This window comes from Bos taurus, chromosome 22 (genome assembly GCF_002263795.3).
Source record: "Bos taurus isolate L1 Dominette 01449 registration number 42190680 breed Hereford chromosome 22, ARS-UCD2.0, whole genome shotgun sequence".
Lineage (NCBI taxonomy): Eukaryota > Metazoa > Chordata > Mammalia > Artiodactyla > Bovidae > Bos > Bos taurus.
The window spans coordinates 10,125,902-10,150,648 of record NC_037349.1 but is presented as its reverse complement, the minus strand read 5'-3'; the positions used below and the strand labels follow the sequence as shown (position 1 = coordinate 10,150,648).

Here is a 24,747-nt window from a genome sequence, read left to right as displayed (position 1 = left end):
TGCTCACCTGTGGTTTGGATTGAATATTAACCTGTCACAAAGGGACTGTTGTAAGGATTAGAAACTAGATTCAACATACCTGGGTGATGAGACTCGGTACACGGCACCTACTTTTACTATCTGCACTACAGTGACGTCATTGTGCCTCGCTGGATGGACGGCAAGACTTAGCCTAACACAGGACACAGCCTGCAGCACTTTCCTTACAGAAGAGGAAGAGCGAGCACCCTTTAGTACCCAGCCTCAGCCACACACAGGGCGGGGAGGCTGGGTAGAGGTAACTAACGGCTGTAAGCTTCTGGCTCCTCATCTGTAAAGCAGGCATAACAACAAGGCTGTTTAGGAAGGCTATTGTGCGGACGAAATGAAATAAGGTCCAGAAGGTGGGATGCAGTGACCAGTCCGTCCTTCACCCTCTTTTTCTCCTTTTCATGCTCATCCCCTCCATCCATCCACCTCCTTTCCTTCCTCCTCTCTTCCTGGGTTTCCACTCTTCTTGTTGTGCACACATCCTTCTCCCCTCTGCTTTTGTTGTCTGTATGTATTTATGAGCACACAGGTGGTTGGGATGAGCTTCCTCTGCAGATAAGGCTCTGAGGTGTTGTTGTTGTTACTGAACCAGGATCCAGAGAATTAATTAATCCTTTATCTCATTAAAAATCATTATTGAGTATTGGCGTTCTTTAGCCTCGTAGGGGAAAAAAATCTGGAAACAGATGTAAGTGCTTTTTCCCTACAAGCTGTTAGCGCTTTCAGAACATGGCTGTGGAAAAGGCAAACAAAAGAAGCAACAAACCAACCAGCAACAGGGACTCAAAGCCAGAACTGGGTACAAATTTCAGCTCACACACACATCAGTCATCTGCCCCCAGGGAAGTCACCTTGCTCTCCTGAGCCTTGACCTTTGTGTCTTCCTCATCTGTCAAATGAGGATGAATTGGAACCATGTACACAGATCACCCTGCACAGCAAGGCCCAGGGAAGTGTCCATCCCCTCTTCCTTCCCACGTCCCTCACTCTGCCAAACCCAAGTCACCGTGGTGATTACCGGGTGAGGCTGGCTTTATGGGGTCAGCCGCTGTGTGCTGCTGTGCTGTACTGTTGTGTCCGACTCTTTGCGACCCCGTGGACTGTAGCCTGCTAGGCTCCTCTGTCCGTGGATTTTCCAGGCAAGAACACTGGGGTGGGTTGCCATTTCCTCCTCCCAGAGATCTTCCCAACCCAGGGACTGAACCTGCGTCTCCTGCATTGCAGGGAGATTCCTTACCGCTGAGCCACTGGGGAAGCCCCCTACTTCCTGTGTACGGTCACCAAAAACCCTGCACCAAGAAGAGCCCTGGATTTGGTTTAATTCTCTGCTGCTGCTGTTGAAATTCTTATTAATGTTTGAACAAGGAGCTCTTACTGTCATTTTGCACTAGATCCCTAAACTACGCAGCTGGTTTTGCAGGCTGTGGCATAATGCATGGGAGAATCTGTATTTCTGTCTTCTCCGTAGATACGGAAGAAGCAGGTTCCCAGGTGCCTGAAGGCAGCAGCTACGGAACCCTACTGCTGGCTGTCTGTGGCTTCCCCTCTCCCAGCATCATTTCTTGGCTTCCTTGGGTTTCCTGCAGCCCTTCTAACTATAGCTCCGATCTGACACACTTGCTATTTTCTCTCCAGGTCCTCAAGGTAGTTCTCTGCAAGGTTTTGGAAGTGATGCAGCTTCCTTTTTGTTAATGACTTTAAAGGAATGAGCATGTTTGTGGGACAAGAAAACTTCTAGGAACAGGCTGGAAAAGGCAGGCTCACGCTGTGCATGGACTAGAGTACATCTTCGAGTGCGAAAGCCCAGCCAAGGAGACGCGCGGCTGGGAAATGCCCCTGCTTCCTTCCTGAACCTTCAGTTGGCTACCAGCTCCTTTATTTCCAGAGGGGACATAGACTGCTTTTCACAAGCCAGTATGACTTCACAAGGGAGGGACAGCAACTTCTTTGGAGGTTTGATTTCCTGCTTGTTTCAAAATGAACCCTGGAAAGTTTGCTTGTAGGTTTGAGCAAGTTAGTCTCAAACATATGAAACTGATGTCCATTGCCTTTATCCAAGTCCAGCCCCACAGGGATGTTCCAGCCTTAAGGCAATACTGTAAGGTGCTCCACCCAGGTCCTCTCTACTGGGGCCCTTGCACTCACCTCCCAGTGCCCTGGGTTAGCAGATCACTCTTCCCAGAACTGCCCTTAGCTAATGGAAACAGATGAGGAAACAGTGGAAACAGTGTCAGACTTTATTTTTTGGGGCTCCAAAATCACTGCAGATGGTGATTGCAGCCATGAAATTAAAAGATGCTTACTCATTGGAAGGAAAGTTATGACCAACCTAGATAGTATATTGAAAAGCAGAGACATTACTTTGCCAACAAAGGTCCGTCTAGTCAAGGCTATGGTTTTTCTAGTGGTCATGTATGGATGTGAGAGTTGGACTGTGAAGAAAGCTGAGTGCAGAAGAATTGATGCTTTTGAACTGTGGTGTTGGAGAAGACTCTTGAGAGTCCCTTGGACTGCAAGGAGATCCAACCAGTCCATCCTAAAGGAGATCAGTCCTGGGTGTTCTTTGGAAGGACTGATGCTGAAGCTGAAACTCCAATACTTTGGCCACCTCACTCAAAGAGTTGACTCATTTGAAAAGATCCTGATGCTGGGAGGGATTGGGGGCAGGAGGAGAAGGGGACGACAGAGGATGAGATGGCTGGGTGGCGTCACCGACTCGATGGACGTGAGTCTGAGTGAACTCCGGGAGTTGGTGATGGACAGGGAGGCCTGGCGTGCTGCAGTTCATGGGGTCACAAAGAGTTGGATGCAACTGAGCGACTGAACTGACCTGAACTGAACTGATGCAAAGAGCCAACTCATTAGAAAAGACCCTAATGCTGGGAGAGATAGAAGGCAGGAGGAGAAGGGGATGACAGAGAACAAGATGGTTGGATGGAATCACTGACTCGATGGACATGAGTTTGAGCAACTCAGGGAGATGGTGAAGGGAAGCCTGGTATGCTGCAGTTCATGGGGTCACAAAGAGTCAGACATGATTGAGCGACTGAACAGCAACAAAAGCCGCACTGACCTATTGCTTTAAAGCCAGGATACCCCCGTGTGGGCATCCCAGGTGGCTCAGCAGTAAAGAGTTTGCCTGCCAATGCAGGAGACACAAGTTCAGTCCCTGGGTTGGGAAGATCCCCTGGAGAAGGAAATGGCAACTTGCTTCAGTATCCTTGCCTGGAAAATCCCATGGACAGAGGAGCTTGGTGGCCTACAGTCCATGGGGTTGCAGAACAATCAGACACATCTTGGTGAGTAAATAGCAACAACAAAACCCCACGGTGCTGTGTGTACCCCAGAGCCCCTCTGTGGATCAGGCCAAAACCACCGGAGATTACATTCCTGATCAGCCTCATCCTGTCCTATGCTGCGTTCCTTGCACTTTCTATGGAGTGCATGCCCTCCATAAATTACATGCTTCTGAGCCTCATGCTTTCTTTTAGAAGCCTCAATTTAAGGTGAAGGAGAAAAGGAAAAAAATAAACTCAATACCTTCTGAAGTTACAGCCACTTTATATGTTGGAAGTCAGCTGCTTCAAAGTTGAACTTATATGATGTGATGATTCTGACCACTGGGAATGAGGTCAAAGGTCCTCTCCCCATTGGCCTCTGTCCGCTCCACAGCTGCTGTCAGAGCCTGGGAAACCAAGGGCGTGGGCTCCAGAAACGAGATTCAGGCTCTCACTGCAGCTGTCCAACTAGGTTGTGGACAAACTTACAAGACAAGGTCCAATTAAGAACCAGAAAGTGTCCAGCCATGGAGACAGATGGCTTGGCATATTGCTCGTGGCTCCTGACAGACAAGTTTAAAATATCTCCCGTCTTCAACCCCATGATTTACTATAAATTAGAGTATCAGGTTTTCAACTTCCTGTTGTCTCCGCAAGTCACCCTGTAGGCAGTCTATAAGTGGAATTTTGCCAAAATAATTCTAACCACAAGAACAAACAAACAAATCACATGTAAAACTATGTACACTGCTTTCTCAGACAAGTTCATAAAATTCATGAAATTCTAGAACACTTGGGTTATCAGAACCAGGTTGAAGTTATTCCTTCTGGAAAAGAGACCATTCAGTGGTTGAGAATTTGCCCATTTGAGAGGCCTTCAGTGGGTTGAGCTGTGGTCTGACATGAAGCCTCCTAATTGTACACCATGTTCTTGCTTGTGTTCACTGGAAGAACCATAAACTGCAAGCCTTCATTTTGCAAGTTGCATTTTTTTTTCTTTTGCTCTTTTTTTTTTTCTCATACAACATATTCATGGAACACTCATTTTGATCAGTTTACTTCCAAGCTATATACTTGGGGAGAAGAGATAGAGCTCAGTATAGCAACTAGAAAAACATCACTCCATAGAAACAGATAGTAATGAGACCTTCTATTTTGGAATTAATCTTTTCAAATGTTACTGGAAGGTCAGATCCACTGGGGATGATCAGCAGCAAATTAATGAATACATGAAAGATTCAGTACCAATGGATTAGTGAAAAAAATGGATACCAGCAACTTGAGCTTAATCAAGTTTTCTTTTTAACAAGAATTAAGAAATAGTAAACTTATTGGGAATTCAGCAAGTGACTTATAGAAAATGCAGGTAAGAACCAGAAGATGTATGCAAAAAGTCTGATGAACCAATCACTAGGTAAAGTCACTAAGTAAAATAAAAAACAAAATACTGAAACCCCCAAGTCCTCTATTTACTTCCCTGATAGTCCACTGAGTGCAGTTTCTATTTTCTTTTAAGGAACGTGAAATTCCCAACCAGTTTGATGATTTATTTTCCAGTATAAAAGCAAACGAGAAGAAGTATATTAGAAGATTCAAGTAGTCTGCACAGAGAAGGTGGTCTTTGTGTAGAAAGAGTTAGAAAGTTGTTAGATACAAAACTAGGAGAGCACAGCAAAATGGGAGTCATTAGTACAAGAAAAAGTAAAAAAACCTCTCCTGTATGCAAAAAGTACCATAACTAGTATTTAAAATGGTGAACCTGAATAATTAGGAAAAGGATATTACAAAAGTAATATAACTGCTTTGAAATTTACAAAGCATTTGCAACTCTGTTAGACTGAATGAAAATCCATGTGGCATATTCTGCTTTTGAATGCACAGAGATGTGAGCCAGATAATAGAAAGAGTTGCAAGCAAAATTCTCAACAGGGAAATGCCTGGAACATGAAGGACATGTTCTCTGTTATTAGGAAGGGTTGACTCCCCCAGAATGACTCCTTTTCTGAGCATCTTTGCCTGAAAAGTTTTGTCCATACATTTTTACAACTGGAAAGATAGTGCAATCATTGTGCAAAGTCTTGGGAATGGCCACAGAAGTGGGTGGCAATGTGGGAGAGACTGGAAGATGAGATCTTAGGAGGAGAAAAGTTTAAGGACTTAAGAAGTCAGGATATTTGGAAGAGTCATCTGCAGTGTATGGAAACCATACAAGTGTATGACAGAGGTAGGGTTGGAATGAGGGAGAGTAAGCCTGGAGCACGGAGAGATCTTCTCAGGTTGGTAGTGACTGCTGATGTTAGCAGTGGGTAGAAGAGCCTAAGGGTGTGGATTTTAAAGCTATACATTTTAGAGGAGGAGAGACAAGATTCTGGAAGCAGTAGGGAGGTTGCCTCCCCAACTACCAAGCCTGATTGATGAAGGAGAAAAGAGCCACAGTTTGAGAGGCTGCAGGGGGAAGGACTGGGCATCAGAGGCAGAAGTGAAGGATACTTCAGAGAAGTGGAGGAGAGGGGATTTGCTGAAGAGTTGATTCCAGAGGGTAGAGTGGAGGTACTGCCCACTGAGGAGGGTGGCAGGCAGAGCTGATGATGTGCAGATCTGCATGGAGATTGAACTGTGAGAAAGGAAGGGGGCCCTGCTGCCCTGTGCTCTTCTGGTGATTGATGTCCCAGGGGAATGGGTATTATGGGAATCTTTTTTCCAAGGTCTCCAAGTGACCTGGTTCTGATAAAACTGAGAGTGTTGGAGATGAAGGGAGGGAATGTGAGGATCTTGCCAGGGCACAGGGAACTCTGGGACCTCTTTTCACTGCTCTCTGTCATGTCAGTTCGGAGGGCAAGGGAATAGGAGCATTCTTGGGAGCCCGGCGTGTTCTGGATCCCTCCTCTTTATTCCTGCTCTTGTGCCTGACCTCAGTCCTTCATGCTGTGGTCACAACTGCTCCCAGATCTGAGGAACAAACTGATTCACACTTTGGCTATGGGGGCCCTTAGGAACAGACATCAGGTCCAAGTTTCATTTTCGGATAAATGAAGCACCCTCTAGGGGCTGACAGACATTTTGTCTCCTGTCCACTTGCTTTCAAAAACCTCTTTACTTAGGTCCCCTGGGGGTTATCAAGGATGAATTTTGGTTTCAACCTGGCTGACTCACTCCATGGATGATGCTCGTCTCTGGATGAGAACACAGGAAGAGCACACAAGAACTGAGCTGGCATCTGAGCTGAGAAGGATGAGTTTAGTTGAGAGTATGCTGAATTTAAAATATATGGAGGAGATGAAGACAGGTTGTTGAAAAGGCAGTTGAATATGTTGGTCTGAAGCTCACAAGAATGACTTCTGAATTGTGGTGGGCTTCAGATTTGGGAGTTATTAGCTGGGAGATGAAATAGAAAGAATAGGTAAGATGTTCCAGAAAGACCCAGAGAGATTGTCAAGAGTGAGAAGGGCTGAGGGCAGAGAATAGAATGCTGGGGAGGACCAACCCTTGAATGATGGGTGGAGGAAGATGTGAGGACCAATAGGAACAGAGAGGAACTGTTACAGCAGTTGGAAGGGAATCAAAGGAGAAAGGGATACTTAGTGAAAAGTGAAGTTGCTCAGTCGTGTCCGACTCTTTGGGACCCCATGGGCTGTAGCCTACCAGGCTCCTCGTCCATGGGATTTTCCAGGCAAGAGTACTGGAGTGGGTTGCCATTTCCTTCTCCAGGAAGGAGCAAAGATGAAACACCTTTTATCTAGATAAGGAGGAAATGTGAGTACTGGTATTTAACTTCCTGATTCCAGATCCAGATCTAAGGGACCACTGTTATACAAACACAGAACCACCATCACAGGGTTTTCAGGAGATAGGAACACAGAGGAAGCCTGCTAGAAACCAAGTGAGAATGAGGGGGAATTGAAGGAAGGTGCCAGGGTGGTCCTATAATAATTAATCCAGACACATTCTGACGATTTAAATGAAATAATTTTCTGGCAAAATATAAATCAACACCATCAATTCATGTCAATTTAGAAAAAAAGACAACAGAATAAAAAATACAAAAATGTCTTCAAATTTTATTTTAAAATAGGTCCTAGGTTTAGACACGGCTTCCCCATGTAGCTCAGTCAGTAAAGCATCTGCCTGCGATGCAGGAGGCCTGGGTTCAATTCCTAGGTTGGAAATTTCCCTGGAGAAGGAAATGGCAACCCACTCCAGTATTCTTGACTGGAGAATCTCATGGACAAAGGAGCCTGGCAGGCTACAGTTCATGGGATCACAAGAGTTGGACATGACTTAGTGCTATCTTTCTTTCTTTCTTAGGTTTAGATATGTCTCATTTTTTCTTTATTCAAACATTCAAAGCGGAGATCTAGGCTGTACAAACTTATCACAGGGGAAAAAGACAAAGAGAACGAAACATGTATATCTTCCCGATGAAATTTTAAAACTTGGCGTATCCTTAAACATAAAATCTGACCAGAGGACACAAAATGACAGTTAAAGAACAATCTTTCTTATGTATATACATATAAAAATAATAAAGTATTGGCAATCAAAACTTAGCAGTTTATTAAAAGAAAATCCCCATGGTCAAGTGGGACTGTTTCCAGGAATGTAAGAAGAGTTTAATTTAGGCTATCTATTAATATAATCCATCACATAAAGAGGCCAAAGGACAAAAAAAAAAAAAAAATCACATGATTACCTTGATTCTTGCCAAAAAGTCATTTGAAACAATTCCACATCCATTCCTAGTGGAAATTCTTAGTAAGCTAAGAAGATTACCCAAATTTAACATAAGAAACACTGACTCAGTTTAATCACAAATAGAGTGGGAAGTCTGGAATTCATGTAGAAGAAAGACTTAAAGAATGATTTAGTTGGAAATGGATTTGTCTTTAAAGTTGCAAATTACCACCTAATGTTTCTCAGGCTGAATGTGTAAATTTGCAGTGGCTTGCAGAGTAACTTGAGATCCAACTGATCTAAGAGCACCCCTTAGCACCAACACTGGATAATATACACCTGTACACAATGGACACTCACAGCAAAACTTTGGCAGCACAACCAGTCCATCCTAAGGAGATCTGTCCTGGGTGTTCATTGGAAGGACTGATGCTGGAGCTGAAACTCCAGTACTTTGGCCACCTCATGCGAAGAGTTGACTCATTGGAAAAGACCCTGATGCTGGGAGGGATTGGGGGCAGGAGGAGAAGGGGACGACAGAGGATGAGATGGCTGGATGGCATCACTGACTTGATGGACATGAGTTTGGGTAGACTCTGGGAATTGGTGATGGACAGGGAGGCCTGGCGTGCTGCAATTCATGGGGTCGCAAAGAGTTGGACACGACTGAGCGACTAAACTGAACTGAAAGTTAGGTACTCGCTCAATACCTCCACTAATATTTACCATATTTTGGGATATCTAATGAAATAATATCGTGTCCCTATCTAGCCTACTCCCCCACCTCCCAAAAGAGAGAATTACAGTTAGAGAGCCAAAATTATTATAGATTTTATGATAATCTAATAATAACAGCTAACATTGCCTTACTATGTGCCACACACTGTGTTAGGCACTTAGGATACACCATTCAGTTCAGTTCAGTTCAGTTCAGTCGCTCAGTTGTGTCCGACTCTTTGGGACTCCATGAATCGCAGCACACCAGACCTCCCTGTCCATCACCAATTCCATTAACCTAACCCTAATGACAGTGCTCTGCATAGAAGTTAAATAAGCAGGGTGACAATATACAGCCTTGACGTACTCCTTTTCCTATTTGGAACCAGTCTGTTGTTCCGTGTCCAGTTCTAACTTTTGCTTCCTGACCTGCATACAAATTTCTCAAGAGGCAGATCAGGTGGTCTGGTATTCCCATCTCTTTCAGATTTTTCCAGTTTCTTGTGATCCACACACTCAAAGGCTTTGGCATAGTCAATAGAGCAGAAATAGATGTTTTTCTGGAACTCTCTTGCTTTTTCCATGATCCAGCGGATGTTGGCAATTTGATCTCTGGTTCCTCTGCCTTTTCTAAAACCAGCTTGAACATCAGGAAGTTCACGGTTCACATATTGCTGAAGCCTGGCTTGGAGGATTTTGAGCATTACTTTACTAACATGTGAGATGAGTGCAATTGTGCGGTAGTTTGAGCATTCTTTGGCATTGCCTTTCTTTGGGTTTGGAATGAAAACTGACCTTTTCCAGTCCTGTGGCCACTGCTGAGTTTTCCAAATTTGCTGGCATATTGAGTGCAGCACTTTCACAACATCATCTTTCAGGATTTGGAATAGCTCAACTGTAATTCCATCACCTCCACTAGCTTTGTTCGTAGTGATGCTTTCTAAGGCCCACCTGACTTCACATTCCAGGATGTCTGGCTCTAGGTCAGTGATCACACCATCATGATTATCTGGGTCGTGAAGATCTTTTTTGTACAGTTCTGTGTATTCTTGCCATCTCTTCTTAATGTCTTCTGCTTCTGTTAGGTCCATACCATTTCTGTCCTTTATTGTGCCCATCTTTGCATGAAATGTTCCCTTGGTATCTCTAATTTTCTTGAAGAGATCTCTAGTCTTTCCCATTCTGTTGTTTTCCTCTATTTCTTTGCATTGATCACTGAAGAAGGCTTTCTTCTCTCTTCTGGCTATTCTTTGGAACTCTGCATTCAGATGCTTATATCTTTCCTTTGCTCCTTTGCTTTTCACTTCTCTTCTTTTCACAGCTATTTGTAAGGCCTCCCCAGACAGCCATTTTGCTTTTTTGCATTTCTTTTCCATGGGGATGGTCTTGATCCCTGTCTCCTGTACAATGTCACGAACCTCATTCCATAGTTCATCAGGCACTCTATCTGTCAGATCTAGGCCCTTAAATCTATTTCTCACTTCCACTGTATAATCATAAGGGATTTGATTTAGGTCATACCTGAATGGTCTAGTGGCAATTTGGCAATAAGGAGTTCATGATCTGAGCCACAGTCAGCTCCTGGTCTTGTTTTTGCTGACTGGACTGGAAGAAACACAAGCTGGAATCAAGATTGCTGGGAGAAATACCAATAACCTCAGATATGCAGATGACACCACCCTTATGGCAGAAAATGAAGAGGAACTAAAAAACCTCTTGATGAAAGTGAAAGTGGAGAGTGAAAAAGTTGGCTTAAAGCTCAACATTCAGAAAACGGAGATCATGGCATCCGGTCCCATCACTTCATGGGAAATAGATGGGGAAACACTGGAAACAGTGTCAGACTTTATTTTGGGGGGCTCCAAAATCACTGCAGATGGTGATTGCAGCCATGAAACTAAAAGATGCTTACTCCTTGGAAGGAAAGTTATGACCAACCTAGATAGCATATTGAAAAGCAGAGATATTACTTTGCCAACAAAGGTCCGTCTAGTCAAGGCTATGGTTTTTCCTGTGGTCGTGTATGGATGTGAGAGTTGGACTGTGAAGAAGGCTGAGTGCTGAAGAATTGATGCCTTTGAACTGTGGTGTTGGAGAAGACTCTTGAGAGTCCCTTGGACTGCAAGGAGATCCAACCAGTCCATTCTGAAGGAGGTCAGCCCTGGGATTTCTTTGGAAGGAATGATGCTAAAGCTGAAACTCCAGTACTTTGGCCACCTCATGCGAAGAGTTGACTCATTGGAAAAGACTCTGATGCTGGGAGGGATTGGGGGCAGGAGGAGAAGGGGATGACAGAGGATAAGATGGCTGGATGGCATCATTGACTCGATGGACGTGAGTCTCAGTGAACTCCGGAGTTGATGATGGACAGGGAGGCCTGGTGTGCTGTGATTCATAGGGTCGCAAAGAGTCGGACATGACTGAGCGACTGATCTGAACTGAATGACAGTGCTACAGAAGGACATTATTATGCTCATCATACAGAAAGAACAGAGAGGCTCAGGGAAGTGAAGGTCAGGGAAGCTTGTGAGGCCTCACAGTGAGAGCTGAACACAGCTGCTTCTGACTCCAGAGAACACACTCTGAATCAGTAAGCTACACTCTACCTCCTTGTTAATGAATAAGAAATGGAATCTAAAAGATATTAGATGACAAAATTGATATAAAACTAGTATAAAATACCTAGGAAATAGCTACCAGAGGATTGGGCAAAAAGTACTTGAAGAAAATTCCTAAGTATTTGTGAGTGACATAAAAGACATTTCAATAACTATATATATTATGTTCCTGGGTGATAAATCTTCATCATATGTAAAGATTTCACTGAAATGATCTTAAAAGTTTCATGCAATTACTCTTAAAATATTATATAACTGCATGGAAAATCAAAAAGGTGAGTAGAGCTAAAGAAATAAATAAAATTGGTAAAATTGTATTATCAATTATCAGTATTATATAAAACTACAATAATTAAAACATTATAATTGTAATGTCAAAGTACTGCATAGTAATAAATGCACAATCATTAGAATTTAACAGATGATTATAAAAGAGAATCTAGTACATACTACCATTTACTACATAATAGATGTAACACTTCAAATCAGCGAAAAAATGAATTGTTCAACAAATAGTTTTAGAAATAATCATTCAGGAAAAAATTAAAAGTTCTTCCTTACCACACAGTAACAAATTCCAGATGGATTAAGGTGATGAAAGTAAAAAGTATGTAATAAGGAGCTAGAGAAACATATAGCTTGATATTTATTTGTTGCCAGGTGCAGAAGACCTTTCTAAATATAGATGGAGGAAAGAAGCCATAGATAAATAAATTTGAGACATTTAACAACATAAAAAAAAAATCTGCTATGTTGAAAATGTAATAAAATTGAAAACCAAATTTCAATCTGGGAAAATGTTAACATATATGAAAGATCATGATTCCAGTATTTATAAAATTTTTTTGAAAATTAATAGGAAATAAGTGCGCTATTAAAACAGACAGGGACATGAATATATAATTTGTAACAGGAAAATATAAACAGAAATATTCTAGTGAATAACTTTAATAAAATAATAAAAAATTCCAATATATCAATGCCCTTCAAATTTACTCATAAAAGGCTAAGAATAACAAAAATTACTAACAAAAAAGAAATCAACTCAATTAAAAATGGGCAAAGGCCTTGAATGGATGTTTCTCCAAAGAATTTACACAGATGACCAATAGTACACAGATCACCAACATGAAATGAAGTTGAACAACCCTAATCATTAGGGAAATGCAAATGAAAACCACAATGAGATAGCATCTCATACCTATTTAGGGTAAAAAAAACAAACCAGAAAATAACTAGTGTTGGTGAGATGTAGAGAAACTGGAATCCTGTTTATTCCAGGTGGAAATCTAAAATGATACAGCCATTTTTGAAAACAGAATAGTGATTCCTCAAAAAATTAAAGGTAGAAGTACCACATAATCCAGCAGTCTCACTTCTGGCTATACACCTAAAAGAAATGAAAGCAGGGACTTGAACAGATAATTGTAGACCCAAGTGGACAGCAGCATTATTCACAGTAGTTCACTGATGGATAAGTAGATAAAATGTGGTATATATACACAACAGAACATTACTCAGTCTTAAAAATGAAGGACGTTCTGACTTATACCGCAATACAGATGGACCTAGAAGATTTATGTTAAGTGAGATGAGCCATTTACAAAGGGACAAATATTATGTGACTCATCATAGATGAGGTACCTAGAATAGTCACATTCATAGAATATCAGAAAGCAGAACAGTGGTTGCCAGGAGATAAAGGAAGGAGAAGATAGGGAATAACTGCTTAATGGGTACAGGGCTTCAGTTTGGAAAGGTAAAAAGTTCTAAAGATGGTGATGGTTACACAACATACGAATGTATTTAATGCCACATGAAATTACATTTCAAATTGGTAAGAAGGCAAATTTTATGTTATGCATACTTTAACTCAAATAAAAAAATATATTTGGAAGATTGAATTTTACTGCCTACATAGAGAGGAGATTTGAAAAGAAAGAATGAAAAAGAAACAAATCTCTCACCAGATCAGGTCAGGTCAGTGAGAAAGAAATCTTAGTAAAGACATACGGCGGACAACAAACAAACAGTTATTCCCTGGGAGTCATGGATCTGCCTTCACATAGGTTTGAAGTTTAAACTTATACGACACAACTTGGTTTGAGAATCCCTCAAATGAAAAAAAGTAGCACAGAATTAGGTTCTCAGGGAATGATGCCCTGGGGCACTTGATGGCGCTATTATTGGAAGAACTAATAGGAGGAGGATGTCCATTCTCTCCAAATGGATGTGTAGATTTAATGCAACCCCAACCAATATCCTGGCAGGTGCTTTGGTGGAAACTGGTTAGCTGAATCTAACCAGTATTAATGTATTAATATATGGAAATGTCAGGGGCCCCAAATAACCAAAACTGTTTTGAAAAAGCAGAGCAAAGCCAGAAGGCTTATTCTGCTTGATACCAAGACTTTTTAATAAGGTCATTATATTTAAGTCAGTGCAGTACTTGTACAAGGACAGACAAATAGACCAATGAGGCAGAACAGCCATCTCTACATAAATCAAACATACAGCCATCTGATTTACGGCAAAGGTGGCAGTGCAGTGCCATAAAGTATCTTGACCCCTACCTCACACCTTGGCAACTGCAAAAGGATTATAGACTTACGTGTGAAAGGCTAAGCAATAGCATTCCTAAGAAATAATATAAGAGAATAAGGCCTACCTTCATGCCTTCAAGGTAGGCCAAGGCTCCAAAGTGAAAGTGAAGTAGCTCAGTCGTGTCCGACTCTTTGCGACCCTGTGGACTGTAGCCTACCAGGCTCCTCCCTCCAAAGGGGAACACAAAAAGCACGCAAGCAAGAAAATGAACGAACTGACCTCACTGAAGACGAATTTTGGGGACTTTCCTGGTGGTCCAGTGGTTAAGAATCTGCCTCACAATGCAGGGGATGCGAATTCAATCCCTGGTTAAGGAACTACAGTCCCACGTGCTGTGGAGCAACTAAGCCCGAGCACCATAAGTAGAGAGTCAGTGCGCTGCAACGATCCTGCATGGTGCAGTGAGCATCCCGAGTGTTGCAACTCAACCGAGACCCGACACAGCCAAATAAATAAACAAATTAATAAGATTAAAAAAGAAAAAGAATTTCTGTTAAGAAAAGAAGAGATAAGCCACAGGATGGGAAAAGATACCTACAACGTATTTATCTCTAAAAGTACTTGGATCTAGAATATGTAAAGAATTCCTACCAATTAAAAAATGACATATAGCCTAATAGGAAAATAGACAAAAGATTTGAATAAAAGGACATTCATAAGAGGACATTCAAGTGCCCCAATGTATTAAAAATGCTTAATTGGAGACATACAAGTTAAAACCACGGCACAATACCACTAATCACCTATGAGAATGGCTGAACTGAGAAATACAGACAATAGCAAATGTTGGTGGGATAAGGACCAGATGGAACTCCTCTTCACTGTTGCTGGGATTATGAACTGGCACAGATACTCTGGAAAGTTGATAGTACCTACTATCAACTTAGGCATACCCCACAGCCCAAGCAACGTTCCCCCAGGTATACACTTAAAAGTGCCACAAGGAATATGTATAAGAATGGGCAAAGCAGTACACCTGCTAGCAGGCAAAGCCAAGCAGCGATCCAAATTCCACCATCAACAGAACAGTTAAACAGTGGTCTATTTATATAGCAGAATGCTATATAGCAATGAAAATGGAAAACTATGCTACATGTGATAGCATGGATGAATCTCACAACATAATGCTAAGTGAAAGAAACCAGACATAAAAGAGTATACTTTGTATGATTCCACTCATAAAGTTCAAAAATAAGGAAGATTAATTTACATTGTGAGAAGTCAAAAATTTATTTACTTTTGGGGAGCTAGTGACAGAAAAGGGTATTTTTTGGGGGAGCTAGTGACAGAAAAGAGAGAGATTCTTGGGTACTGATAACATTCTATTTCTTGATTTTTGTGTTGGTTACATACAAATCAGCAATTCACTTTCTGAAAATTCATTAATCTGTAATCTTATCATGTGTACACCTTTTGGTATGATGTCATACTTCACTAAAAAGTTTACAAGAAAAAAAGGTATGCTATATCTTTCTAGAGAGCACTGTGTTAGTGAGAATAAAAGATCTTTGAAGTGTTTATAACCAGACTTAGTAAATCTACTTCCCATGACACTAATCAGAAATGTATTAAAATGCTGAGGTATCAGGATGCCCATTTCAATATTTTTTAAAGCATGAAAGCTAAGAATCTAAACTATAAGTAGAAGAGACTGATGAAATAGATATGGTACAGCAATGAAATATATCATCTTCAATACTTAAACAGAGAGTACAAGAAAACCATGTACAACATTATGTAGAAGAAAAAATATGACATGCATTTATGTATGTGTGCATGCATGCTAAGTCGCTTCAGTCATGTCAGACTCTGCGACCCCGTGGACTGTAGTTCACCAGGCTCCTCTGTCCATGGGATTCTCCAGGCAACAGTACTGAGGTGGTTTGCCATGACCTCCTCCAGGAGATCTTCCTGACCCAGGAATCAAACCTGCATCTCCTGCAACCCCTGCATTGCAGGTGGATTATCTACTGCTGAGCCACCAGGGAAGCCATCATTTCAATTTTGTTTCAAAAATGTGTGTGGGTGTGTAAAGAAATACAGCAAAAACGTAACAGTTCTTATGTCTAGGTCTGTGCTTAGTTGCTCAGTTACCTCAGACTCTTTGTGACCCCATGGCCTGTACCCTGCCAGGCTCCCATGTCCATGGGGATTCTCTAGGCAAGAATACTGGAGTGGGTTGCCATGCCCTCCTCCAGGGAATCTTCCCAACCCAGGTCTCCTGCATTGCAGGCAGATTCTTTACCATCTGAGCCACCAGAGAAGCCCAAGAATACTGGAGTGGGTAGCCTATCCCTTCTCCAGGGGATCTTTTCAGGAATTGAATCAAGTCTTGTGCACTGAAGGTGGATTCTTTACCAGGTGAGCTACCAGGGAAGTCCATGTCTAGGTCATTATGTGATAAATGCATTTTTATACTTTCTCTGCTTTTCAGTTTTCTACATTTAGTACTTATTACTTTTAGAATCATGAAAATAATACGGACATAGTCAATCCCATAAATCTAGCTACATCTGAGCAACACATGGATTCTTTGACAGAAGGGAGGAAACAGTAGATTGCCTTTGCTAGAGCCATCATTTGGATTAAAGTATAAATGGGAAGTGAAGAAAAAGAGATAGAAAATACAAATGGTTCCTTCAAGTATCTTGGTTGGAAGGGAAAAAATCCTGCTTTCTTTGACACTTTATAGTTTTTTTAGTCTAGACAAGTGTTTCTTAAATTCAGCTGTACAAGGAAGCTTTACAAAAATACTGATTCCTGGGACCTTCACTCACAGATTTCCATTTAGCAGGTCTAGCCTATGTTCTGGACTCGCCAGGGGATTTGAATGCAAGGCCAGGGTTCCATTTTCTTTCATCTTCCCCCTGAGTAGAAGTTAGAAGTTAAATTCCTATCAATAATAGCTTCATATGTATGTAATGGGCTAGCTGGCCACAAAGTAGGCAATCCATAAATAGTTTCTGATTTCTGGGAGATGCAGGGCACATCTTCATTGTTAGGGATTTCTTCTTGCTAGCTTAGAGGGTCATCCAGGTTCAGAGAGAACCATTCTGGAACGAGCGGACACTTTGGTCCATGGCTCCAGTGGGGCCCTAGGTGGCTTATATCAACCTTTCAAAATCAAAGTCACTTGCCAGGGAGTCTATGGCTTAGCTTCTTGGGGATGCAACACAGCTAAGATGAAATCTCACTGGAGTCAGCAGTATAACTGAAGTGCAAAGGGAGGAAAACTCAGTTATACTATTAGAATGTCAGTTTTGATTACTGAAATTTTTCCAATGATGAAATTTGCTGTTGGCCAGTGACAGAGTCATCTAATTTGAAGCGGGAAGAGAAAGTAAACAATGCTTTATGCTTACAAAGGGTTTCAACATATTGGGTGTTTTACATATTCTCAGGCCTTACCAAAAAACCCATGCCAATAGGGAATTAGCATCCTTATTCTAGATTTTAGGAAGCTGAGACTCAGAGAGGTTAGGCAGCTTCCCAGTGGACACAAAGATGGCATATGGATAAGAACAGATCTGAAAGCTTGTTTATTTGTCCTCAAAACCTATAATCCCTTCACATCATCAAAACGTGAGTTTGCGTCATATAAGTGATGACAAAGGGAATCCATACCAAACTCCATGTGACACTCTAGTAAGATTTCTACATTGTCAATGCTGCTGCTGCTGCTAAGTCTCTTCAGTCGTGTCTGACTCTGTGTGACCTCATAGACGGCAGCCCACCAGGCTCCCCCGTCCCTGGGATTCTCCAGGCAAGAACACTGGAGTGGGTTGCCATTTCCTTCTCCAATGCATGAAAGTGAAAAGTGAAAGTGAAGTCGCTCAGTCGTGTCCGACTCTTCGCAACCCCATGGACTGCAGCCTACCAGGCTCCTCCGCCCATGGGATTTTCCAGGCAAGAGTACTGGAGTGGGGTGCCATTGCCATTGTCAATAAGTCAGTATAAAAAGAGACATTCATTGCAATAAAGGATGCTGAAACATGAAATTTTTCTTAGTATTCGATGATCTCTGTCAAACATTTAGACAATGAATTAGATTGTGGTCTTTCTGAGATAGTGGAAAGATAGAGGGGTGAGGTTCATTAGTGGCTTTGAAACTCTTTCAACTCAACTAATTTTATGAAAAAACAAAACCTCATAAACTATACTGTAACTTGTGCTTACTGGAATTTACTCCAAGGAAACTGTGCTGGGGTATCTAAGGTCCTGGGCTTCCCTGGCTTCTTCCTCTTTACTCTTAAGATGGTAAAGAGTCTGCCTGCAATGCAGGAGACCCCAGTCCTATTCCTGGGTCAGGAAGATCCCCTTGAGAAAGGAAAGGATACCACTCCACTATTCCTGGGCTTTCCTGGTGGCTCAGATGTAAAGAATCCGCCTGCAATGCAGGAGACCTGGGCTGGATCCCTGGGTTAGGAAGATTCCCTGGAGGAGGGCATGGCAGCTCACTCCAGTATTCTTGCCTAGAGAATCCCCATGGACAGAGGAGCCCGGTGGGCTATAGTCCATGGGATCACAAAGAGTCTGACATGACTGAGCGACTAAGCACAGCACAATATCCACGGTCCTAGCCGGGGTTCTTGGGTGCGGGTATTGGCAGTAACTACCTTTGTGATCTTAGGTAAGTCACTGCCTCTCTCTGGGCCTTTATTTACTCAACAGAGGGAAAAAAGAGAGAAGATTTAAATAAACTGGGAAAGCTATGAGCACTTTATTGATTTGGTATAAGCTATGGATCTCTTCCCTAGATGATGCACATATACACGTAAATGAGCAATTTTGAAAGTTCTGGCTGTCCACAGGTATTCCAAAGACAATATGTAGACCTCCAAAGACTATACTGACCTGTGATTTAAAACACCTCCAGTATGTGATAATGGGATTGTAGTCATGTTTACAAAAAGAGCCCTTATTCTTTAGAGATACAACCGTAAATACGTAGGAATGAAATGCTTTCATGTCTGGTGTGTGCACATATGCTCAGTCACGTCCGACTCTTTGTGACCCCATGGACTGTAGCCCGCCAGGTTCCTCTGTCCATGGGATTTTTCAGGTAAGAATACTAGATGGGTTGCCATGCCCCTCTCCAGGGGATCTTCTGAACCCAGGGATCGAACCCATGTCTCTTGCATCTCCTGCACTGGCAGGCAGATTCTTTTCTCACCTGGAAAGACCCTTGATGTCTGGAATTTGTTTTAAATGAACCAGTGTGTGAAAGGAAGGGTGGAGGTACTGGTGGGGGTTACAGATGAAACAAGATTGTCCACGAATTGATAACTGGTAGATCCAAATGATTAGGTACATGATGGTTCTTCATAGTGTTTTCTCTGCTTTTGTGTGTGTTGAAGTTTTCCATAGTAAAATAAGTTTACATGATAAAATTATCCATTATTTAAAAAATACCCAGAGTAGATTATCTCCAGTGTTTTCAATTCTTATATTTGATTTAGCATTCCGAGGAATCTGCAGGGAAAACGGCATTCCAGAAACATTTTATGTGCTCAAGGCACTGAATCATTATCATTCGTCTCTAATGGCCCCTCTAGACTAAAGGGTTTGTCGTGGTCAAGTTTTCCAGATGGTTCTGTGAAGTTCCATTTAATCACTTCCGTAAATATACTTTCGGGGAAAGAGTAGCAAAATCAAAGAAGCCACATAAGAGTTGGTCTTTAATCATTTCATGTGATAATGTGGCTCAATTTATTTTCAAGGATTTCTTGAGAAGAACAAAACACAGTTGAAAATGGCTTTTAGTGGCATATGAAATACTTGGTTAGGATGTTAGGTGAAACAGTATAGAATGGAAGATGGACACGGGCATAAAAGACAGGCGGCAGCCCGGTGCTCAAAAACCTGTTCTCCAGAGTCAGGAGGCCTGGGTTCCTGTCATTGCTGTGTCAGTCACTATACACTCATGGGGAAGTCACCTACCCTTTCTGAGCTTTCACTTTCCTATCGATGAAACAGAAATAACAGCACAATGTCCCTCACAGGGCTATTATGAAGGGTCAAGTTGTGTCTGACACCCACCAAGCACTCAGTAGATGCTTACGCTGTTCTCTCAATTGGGTAAATATAAAAAAAAAATGAAAAAAGGCAAATATACAACCAAGACATTATGAGTAATTGCCTCTGGATTGTGACTAATGGGTGATTTTTTTCCTTCTCTTTATTTTTTTTTTCAGGACTTTTCAAATTTCCACAAAGTAGTTGTTACTTTTATCAGGAGAGAAAAGAAGTTATTTTAAAAATGTATAGTGAAATCTAATAATCAAAACAAATGAGCAAATATAACCAAACAGAAACAGACTCATAGATACAGAGAACAAACCAGTAGTTGCCAGAGGGGAGGGAGGTGGGGTGAATGAGTGAGCAAGGTGAAGAGGATTAAGAGGTATAAACTATTAGTTATGAGATAAGTAAGTCACAGGGTGCAGTTTATATCACAGGGAATACAGTCAATAACACTGAGTTAACTTTGTATGCCGATTAATCTAGAAAAACACTGAATCGCTATGTTGTATACTTAAAACTAATGCAATACTGTAAGTCAATCAGACTTTAATAAAATAAAAGAAAAAATGAATTTCAAAAGTCCTTCTTGAGAAAGGTTACTGTCCAGGGGGGCTGAACCATGCCTGTCCCACACGGTATTTTGACAAACAGATTACTTCAGAGGGGAGTAATACAGGATGACTAGCTGTCCACGTTCTCCTACCAGACACTCGTCTTCAGATGGAAGATCCTTGTAAACGCCAATAAACCTTCAAATGTGGTGCTCCTGGTGCAGAATGAATAGAGCCTGCCTCTGTTCCTGTTTCTTGTCATCCTGCTGATCCCCACTGCACACAGCCTCCACATCAAACAGTTTAGCCCTTTGGAGAAGCATGGGCCCCTTGGAGAGTATCAAAAACACTATGCCAAAAAAAATACCGCATTCAGTCACACTTCCTTGCATTCAGTTTCTTGGGGTTCGTGGACAACCCCCACAGCCTGTCTCTACTGATCAAGAACATCTAAGCTATGACAGCAAATTTAGGAATATATAAATACACATAGAGAAAAACTGACGTGTACAAGTCTGAAACCATAAGCCAGATAAATTGGTGGATAATGATGGGTATTACATATGTAGTCTTTGCTTTGCCAAAGAATTTACATTAGGGTATCTATAAATAGCAAGCCCATACAGTGTGTTTGAACCACGCTGCTGTAAAATCAAATGCTAAGCCCCTTCCAGAACATACCTACTGCAGAGCAACAGGCCCAATTAAAAAAGCTGATTATTAGTTTCAGTCTTGAGTTTAGTTACATTCATTTCCAGGATTCTAGATTACCTGTGAAGTGCCCACTACCCCGTATCACTTAGGTGAAGGACCGTCAATGACGCACAATGCTAGAGAGCCAGTAACTTCTGATTGGAGGGGCAGTGGTCCGTGTGTGTGGGTTGTGAGACCCATTTGGAGTGAACTGTCTGTGGTGAGATGGATCCCATCTCCTTATCTCAGGAAGGAAAACAGTGAACAGGATTGAGTCCTTACTCTGTACTGGGTGGGTGTTAGGTCATCTCTCTCTGCCTCTCGATTCTGGAAGGCGGGGTTTTTGCTCCTGTTTACAGTTAAGTTTTAGAAAAGTTGACACACATGTTCCAGGTCAGACATTTGCCCCCCAAAATAAAGATAATGCCAAGCTCTCTGTCTTGTATTAGCATCTTTGATAGTTAACTTTCAGAGGCTGGGATACTGTCCAGCGGGCAGGATCACTTAGGATGGGAGTCACTTAGCTATGCTTGTGATCCTGCTGATTTGTCAGTGGCTTCCAGGGATGGGTGTGAAGGCAGAAAAGGACGAGACTCTTCTTGGCCCCATCTGACCTGCTCTCCACACTGGCATCCTCCTCTCCTTCATTCCTCCACAAGAACTGTCCCACATTCCAAAGACACCCAGGGAACCCACAAGGAGATCTGGAAAAAGAGCCAGGAGCCCTGCGCTTAAGGAATCCATATAACTACAAACTCCATCTTATGGTTTTTACTCCCGACTGAGATGCCATTTGGCATCGCACAGCTAGCAGCCGCATTTTACTTGATCCTCTTCCAAGATTTCCAAACATGCGCCTGGCACCCGTGAACGTTTCAGAGTAAGTGTAACAGTGACAGAAGTGCCGCGGGGTTGGTTTTGTGTATATCAGTGTAACTCTCACAAAAGCAAGTTTAAGTTCGAGGATTAACTTCCATGAGAGGAACATCAACTTTCCCGAGAAGGTAGCGTTTTCCTAATTTTCCTGAAATCAGCAGTATCCGAGGTTAGGGATGAGTCCGGTTAGCCTAAGGGTCTCAGGCCCTTGGGATACAGGCGACCCTTTGCTGGTTCGCAAATACCCCGGCTTTTCTGGAGGAGTGTCCTGGGCTGTCTATCCCTCAGCCTTCAGAAGCCGCCTAATACCCACACGCGCTTTAGGCACATGCAGGTTCAAAGCACAGAACAAGCACGCCACCACCACCCAGGAAAGCGATCCGAACCCGGAGCCACTGTGAACTGCGGGTGCTCGCAGGGCAGGAGCCCAGCGCAAAGCCCCCGGGCCGTGCGGACAAGAAGACTGGGTCCCCAGCGACGTGGTCCAGCATCGCTAGCAGCGAGTCCTGCCGGACATGCGAGTCTCAAGAGAGTACAGTCCTTGAGAAGAACTAGGGACGCGTCTTAGCCTCCGGCGCCAGCGCCAGCAGGGAGGAAACAAAGGTGGACAGAGAGGAAGAGGAGTGAGTTTGTGTCCTCTCGGGGCAAGCGCGCGCAGTACCTTGGATTCCTGACTGCCGGTGGATGCAGGAGAGGGCGGCTGCTCGGCGCTCGCCGTCTCCTTGGGCAGCCCGTCCACGCCGTCCTCGCGGGCGCCGCTCGGGGGGATCATCGTGGCGGCGCGGGAACGGTGTTGGGCTCCCGGAGGAACAGCGAGGCTCGCCTCCCTCCGGAGTGCCCTCCCCGCCGCGCGCAGGCCCGCTCAGCTCCTGAGGCCGGGGACTCCCATCCTCGCCGAGGCGCCGCCGCGCCCTCCTCCGGCCTCGCCCCCGCCCCGGCCCTGCCCACCTCCCCGGCACCCGCCCGGGCTGGGGGAGAGCGCGCCCGCCCCGCCGCGCCCGCGGCCACCTCGGCGACGACCGCACAGTCGTGACTGCCGCTCGGCCGCGGGCGAGTGGGCTCCGGCTGACCCGCTCGCCGGAGAAGGGTGGGTGGGGGCGGGTGGCTCCGGGGCGGGGCTGCGCGGGCCCCCGCGGGGAACAGGAGGGGGCCGCGCCCTAGGGAGGCCCTGCGACCAGGCTGGGCGAGCTCGGGTGCTCTGCACGGTCCCGGGATGCTTTAGGAGGTAGAAGGAAAATTCAGACCAAAGCCCGAATGATTCAGCGGGAGGGACCACCTGCAGCAACTCCCTCCTCCTGCACGCGGTGAAACTGCGACTCTCAGGGAGCCGGGAGCCGGTGACTTAGCCAAGTTATTTATAGGGTTCAGTGACGGAGGACGCAGAGCTGGGGTTTCCTGGCCTGAGGGCGCTCCTCTTTCCTCGCTTCAGCTTTGGACTGAAGCAGAGAGATACTGCAAAACGTGCATGTGCCCTAGTTTGGTTGTGCGATGTGTTAAGCCGGTCACACTTTTTACGTGTTTAATCCTCAGGCTAGGTGTTATTAATATCATTCTCATTCATAGATGAGAAAACTAGGAGACTAACTAATTTGCTCTAAGTGGCTGACCTGTAAGTGGTGGAGCTGAGATTTGAACCCATTTTGGCTTCAAAATCCATGCTTTTTGGGTTGTGGAGCCTCAAATCCAGGCCAAATCTTCTCAGTTGTGGAGTAAGTGGGTATTGCAAGATAGCCAGAATGTCAGGGCTGTTTGCAGACGGGCAAACCAGTATGTCTCAGTAGATCTTTTGGAAACAGAGAGATGGCCCCATGGAATAAAGGGGCAGAAGGACCGGGTACCCTTTGAAGAAAAAAACCTCAATGTGCAGGGGAGGAAATACATATGGATATTTAAACCACTCCCTGCCCCCACACAAAACTGCTTAATTTTCTAACAGGAAACTATAAACTCATGTTCATATTTTATTTATTAACAAAAAGTAAGGCCAGCTTCATGGTGTTACTGAATGCAAGCTCGTGTGCCCAATGCACAGTGAAGCCTAACAAACTGAAAAGTCGGAGTTTGGGGCAGAGAAAGATTTACTCTAGGGCTCTGCAAGGAGACAGGTGGCTCATGTCTCAAAACCCCCAAACTCCTTGCAGGGTTTCAGCAAAGCACTTTAAAAAATCATTTGATTTATTTATTTACGGCTGTGCATTGCTGTGAGGGCTTTTCTCTAGTTGTGAGTAGGGGCTACTCTAGTTGCAGTGCATGGAACACAGGCTCTCGGGCACGCAGGCTTCAATAGTTGCTGCATGAGGGCTCAACAGTTTTGCTTCCCGGGCTCTAGAGCACAGGCTCAGTAGTTGTGGCACATGGGTTTAGCTGTTCCATGGCATGTGGGATCCTCCCGGATCGGGGATCAAACCTGTGTCTCCTGCAGTGGCAGGCAGATTCTTTATCACTGAGCCACCAGGGAGGCCCTCAGCAAAGCACTTTTACTGGCAGCCTGAGGGAGGGGCATGGTTAGTTGTAAAATTTTTGTTGTAAGAATTCTCTATTCTTGTAGCAGTCCACATGTTCACAATGTTCACGTAAACCTTCAACAAGGCAAATGTTATTCTCTATTCTGCAACTTCTTATCGCTATATGGATGGACTCTTAGAGGTCAGAGCCTCGAGAATAGTCTCTCCTGTATATTTCAGC

At 43.5% G+C, this 24,747-nt stretch overlaps 1 protein-coding gene across 8 annotated transcripts in view; it reads right to left on the bottom strand.

The window, feature by feature from the left end:
* STAC (SH3 and cysteine rich domain) overlaps positions 1-24,747 on the bottom strand; it is a 353,446-nt gene that overhangs the window by 90,258 nt on the left and 238,441 nt on the right. For 2 of the 8 annotated variants that reach the window (XM_010817462.4, XM_005222469.5), the window contains exon 1: positions 22,724-22,988. The exons of 4 other annotated variants lie outside the window; for them this stretch is intronic. In XM_010817462.4, the coding sequence (XP_010815764.2) occupies positions 22,724-22,834 (111 nt within the window). In that variant the 5' untranslated portion in view covers positions 22,835-22,988. 8 annotated transcript variants of the gene reach the window in all.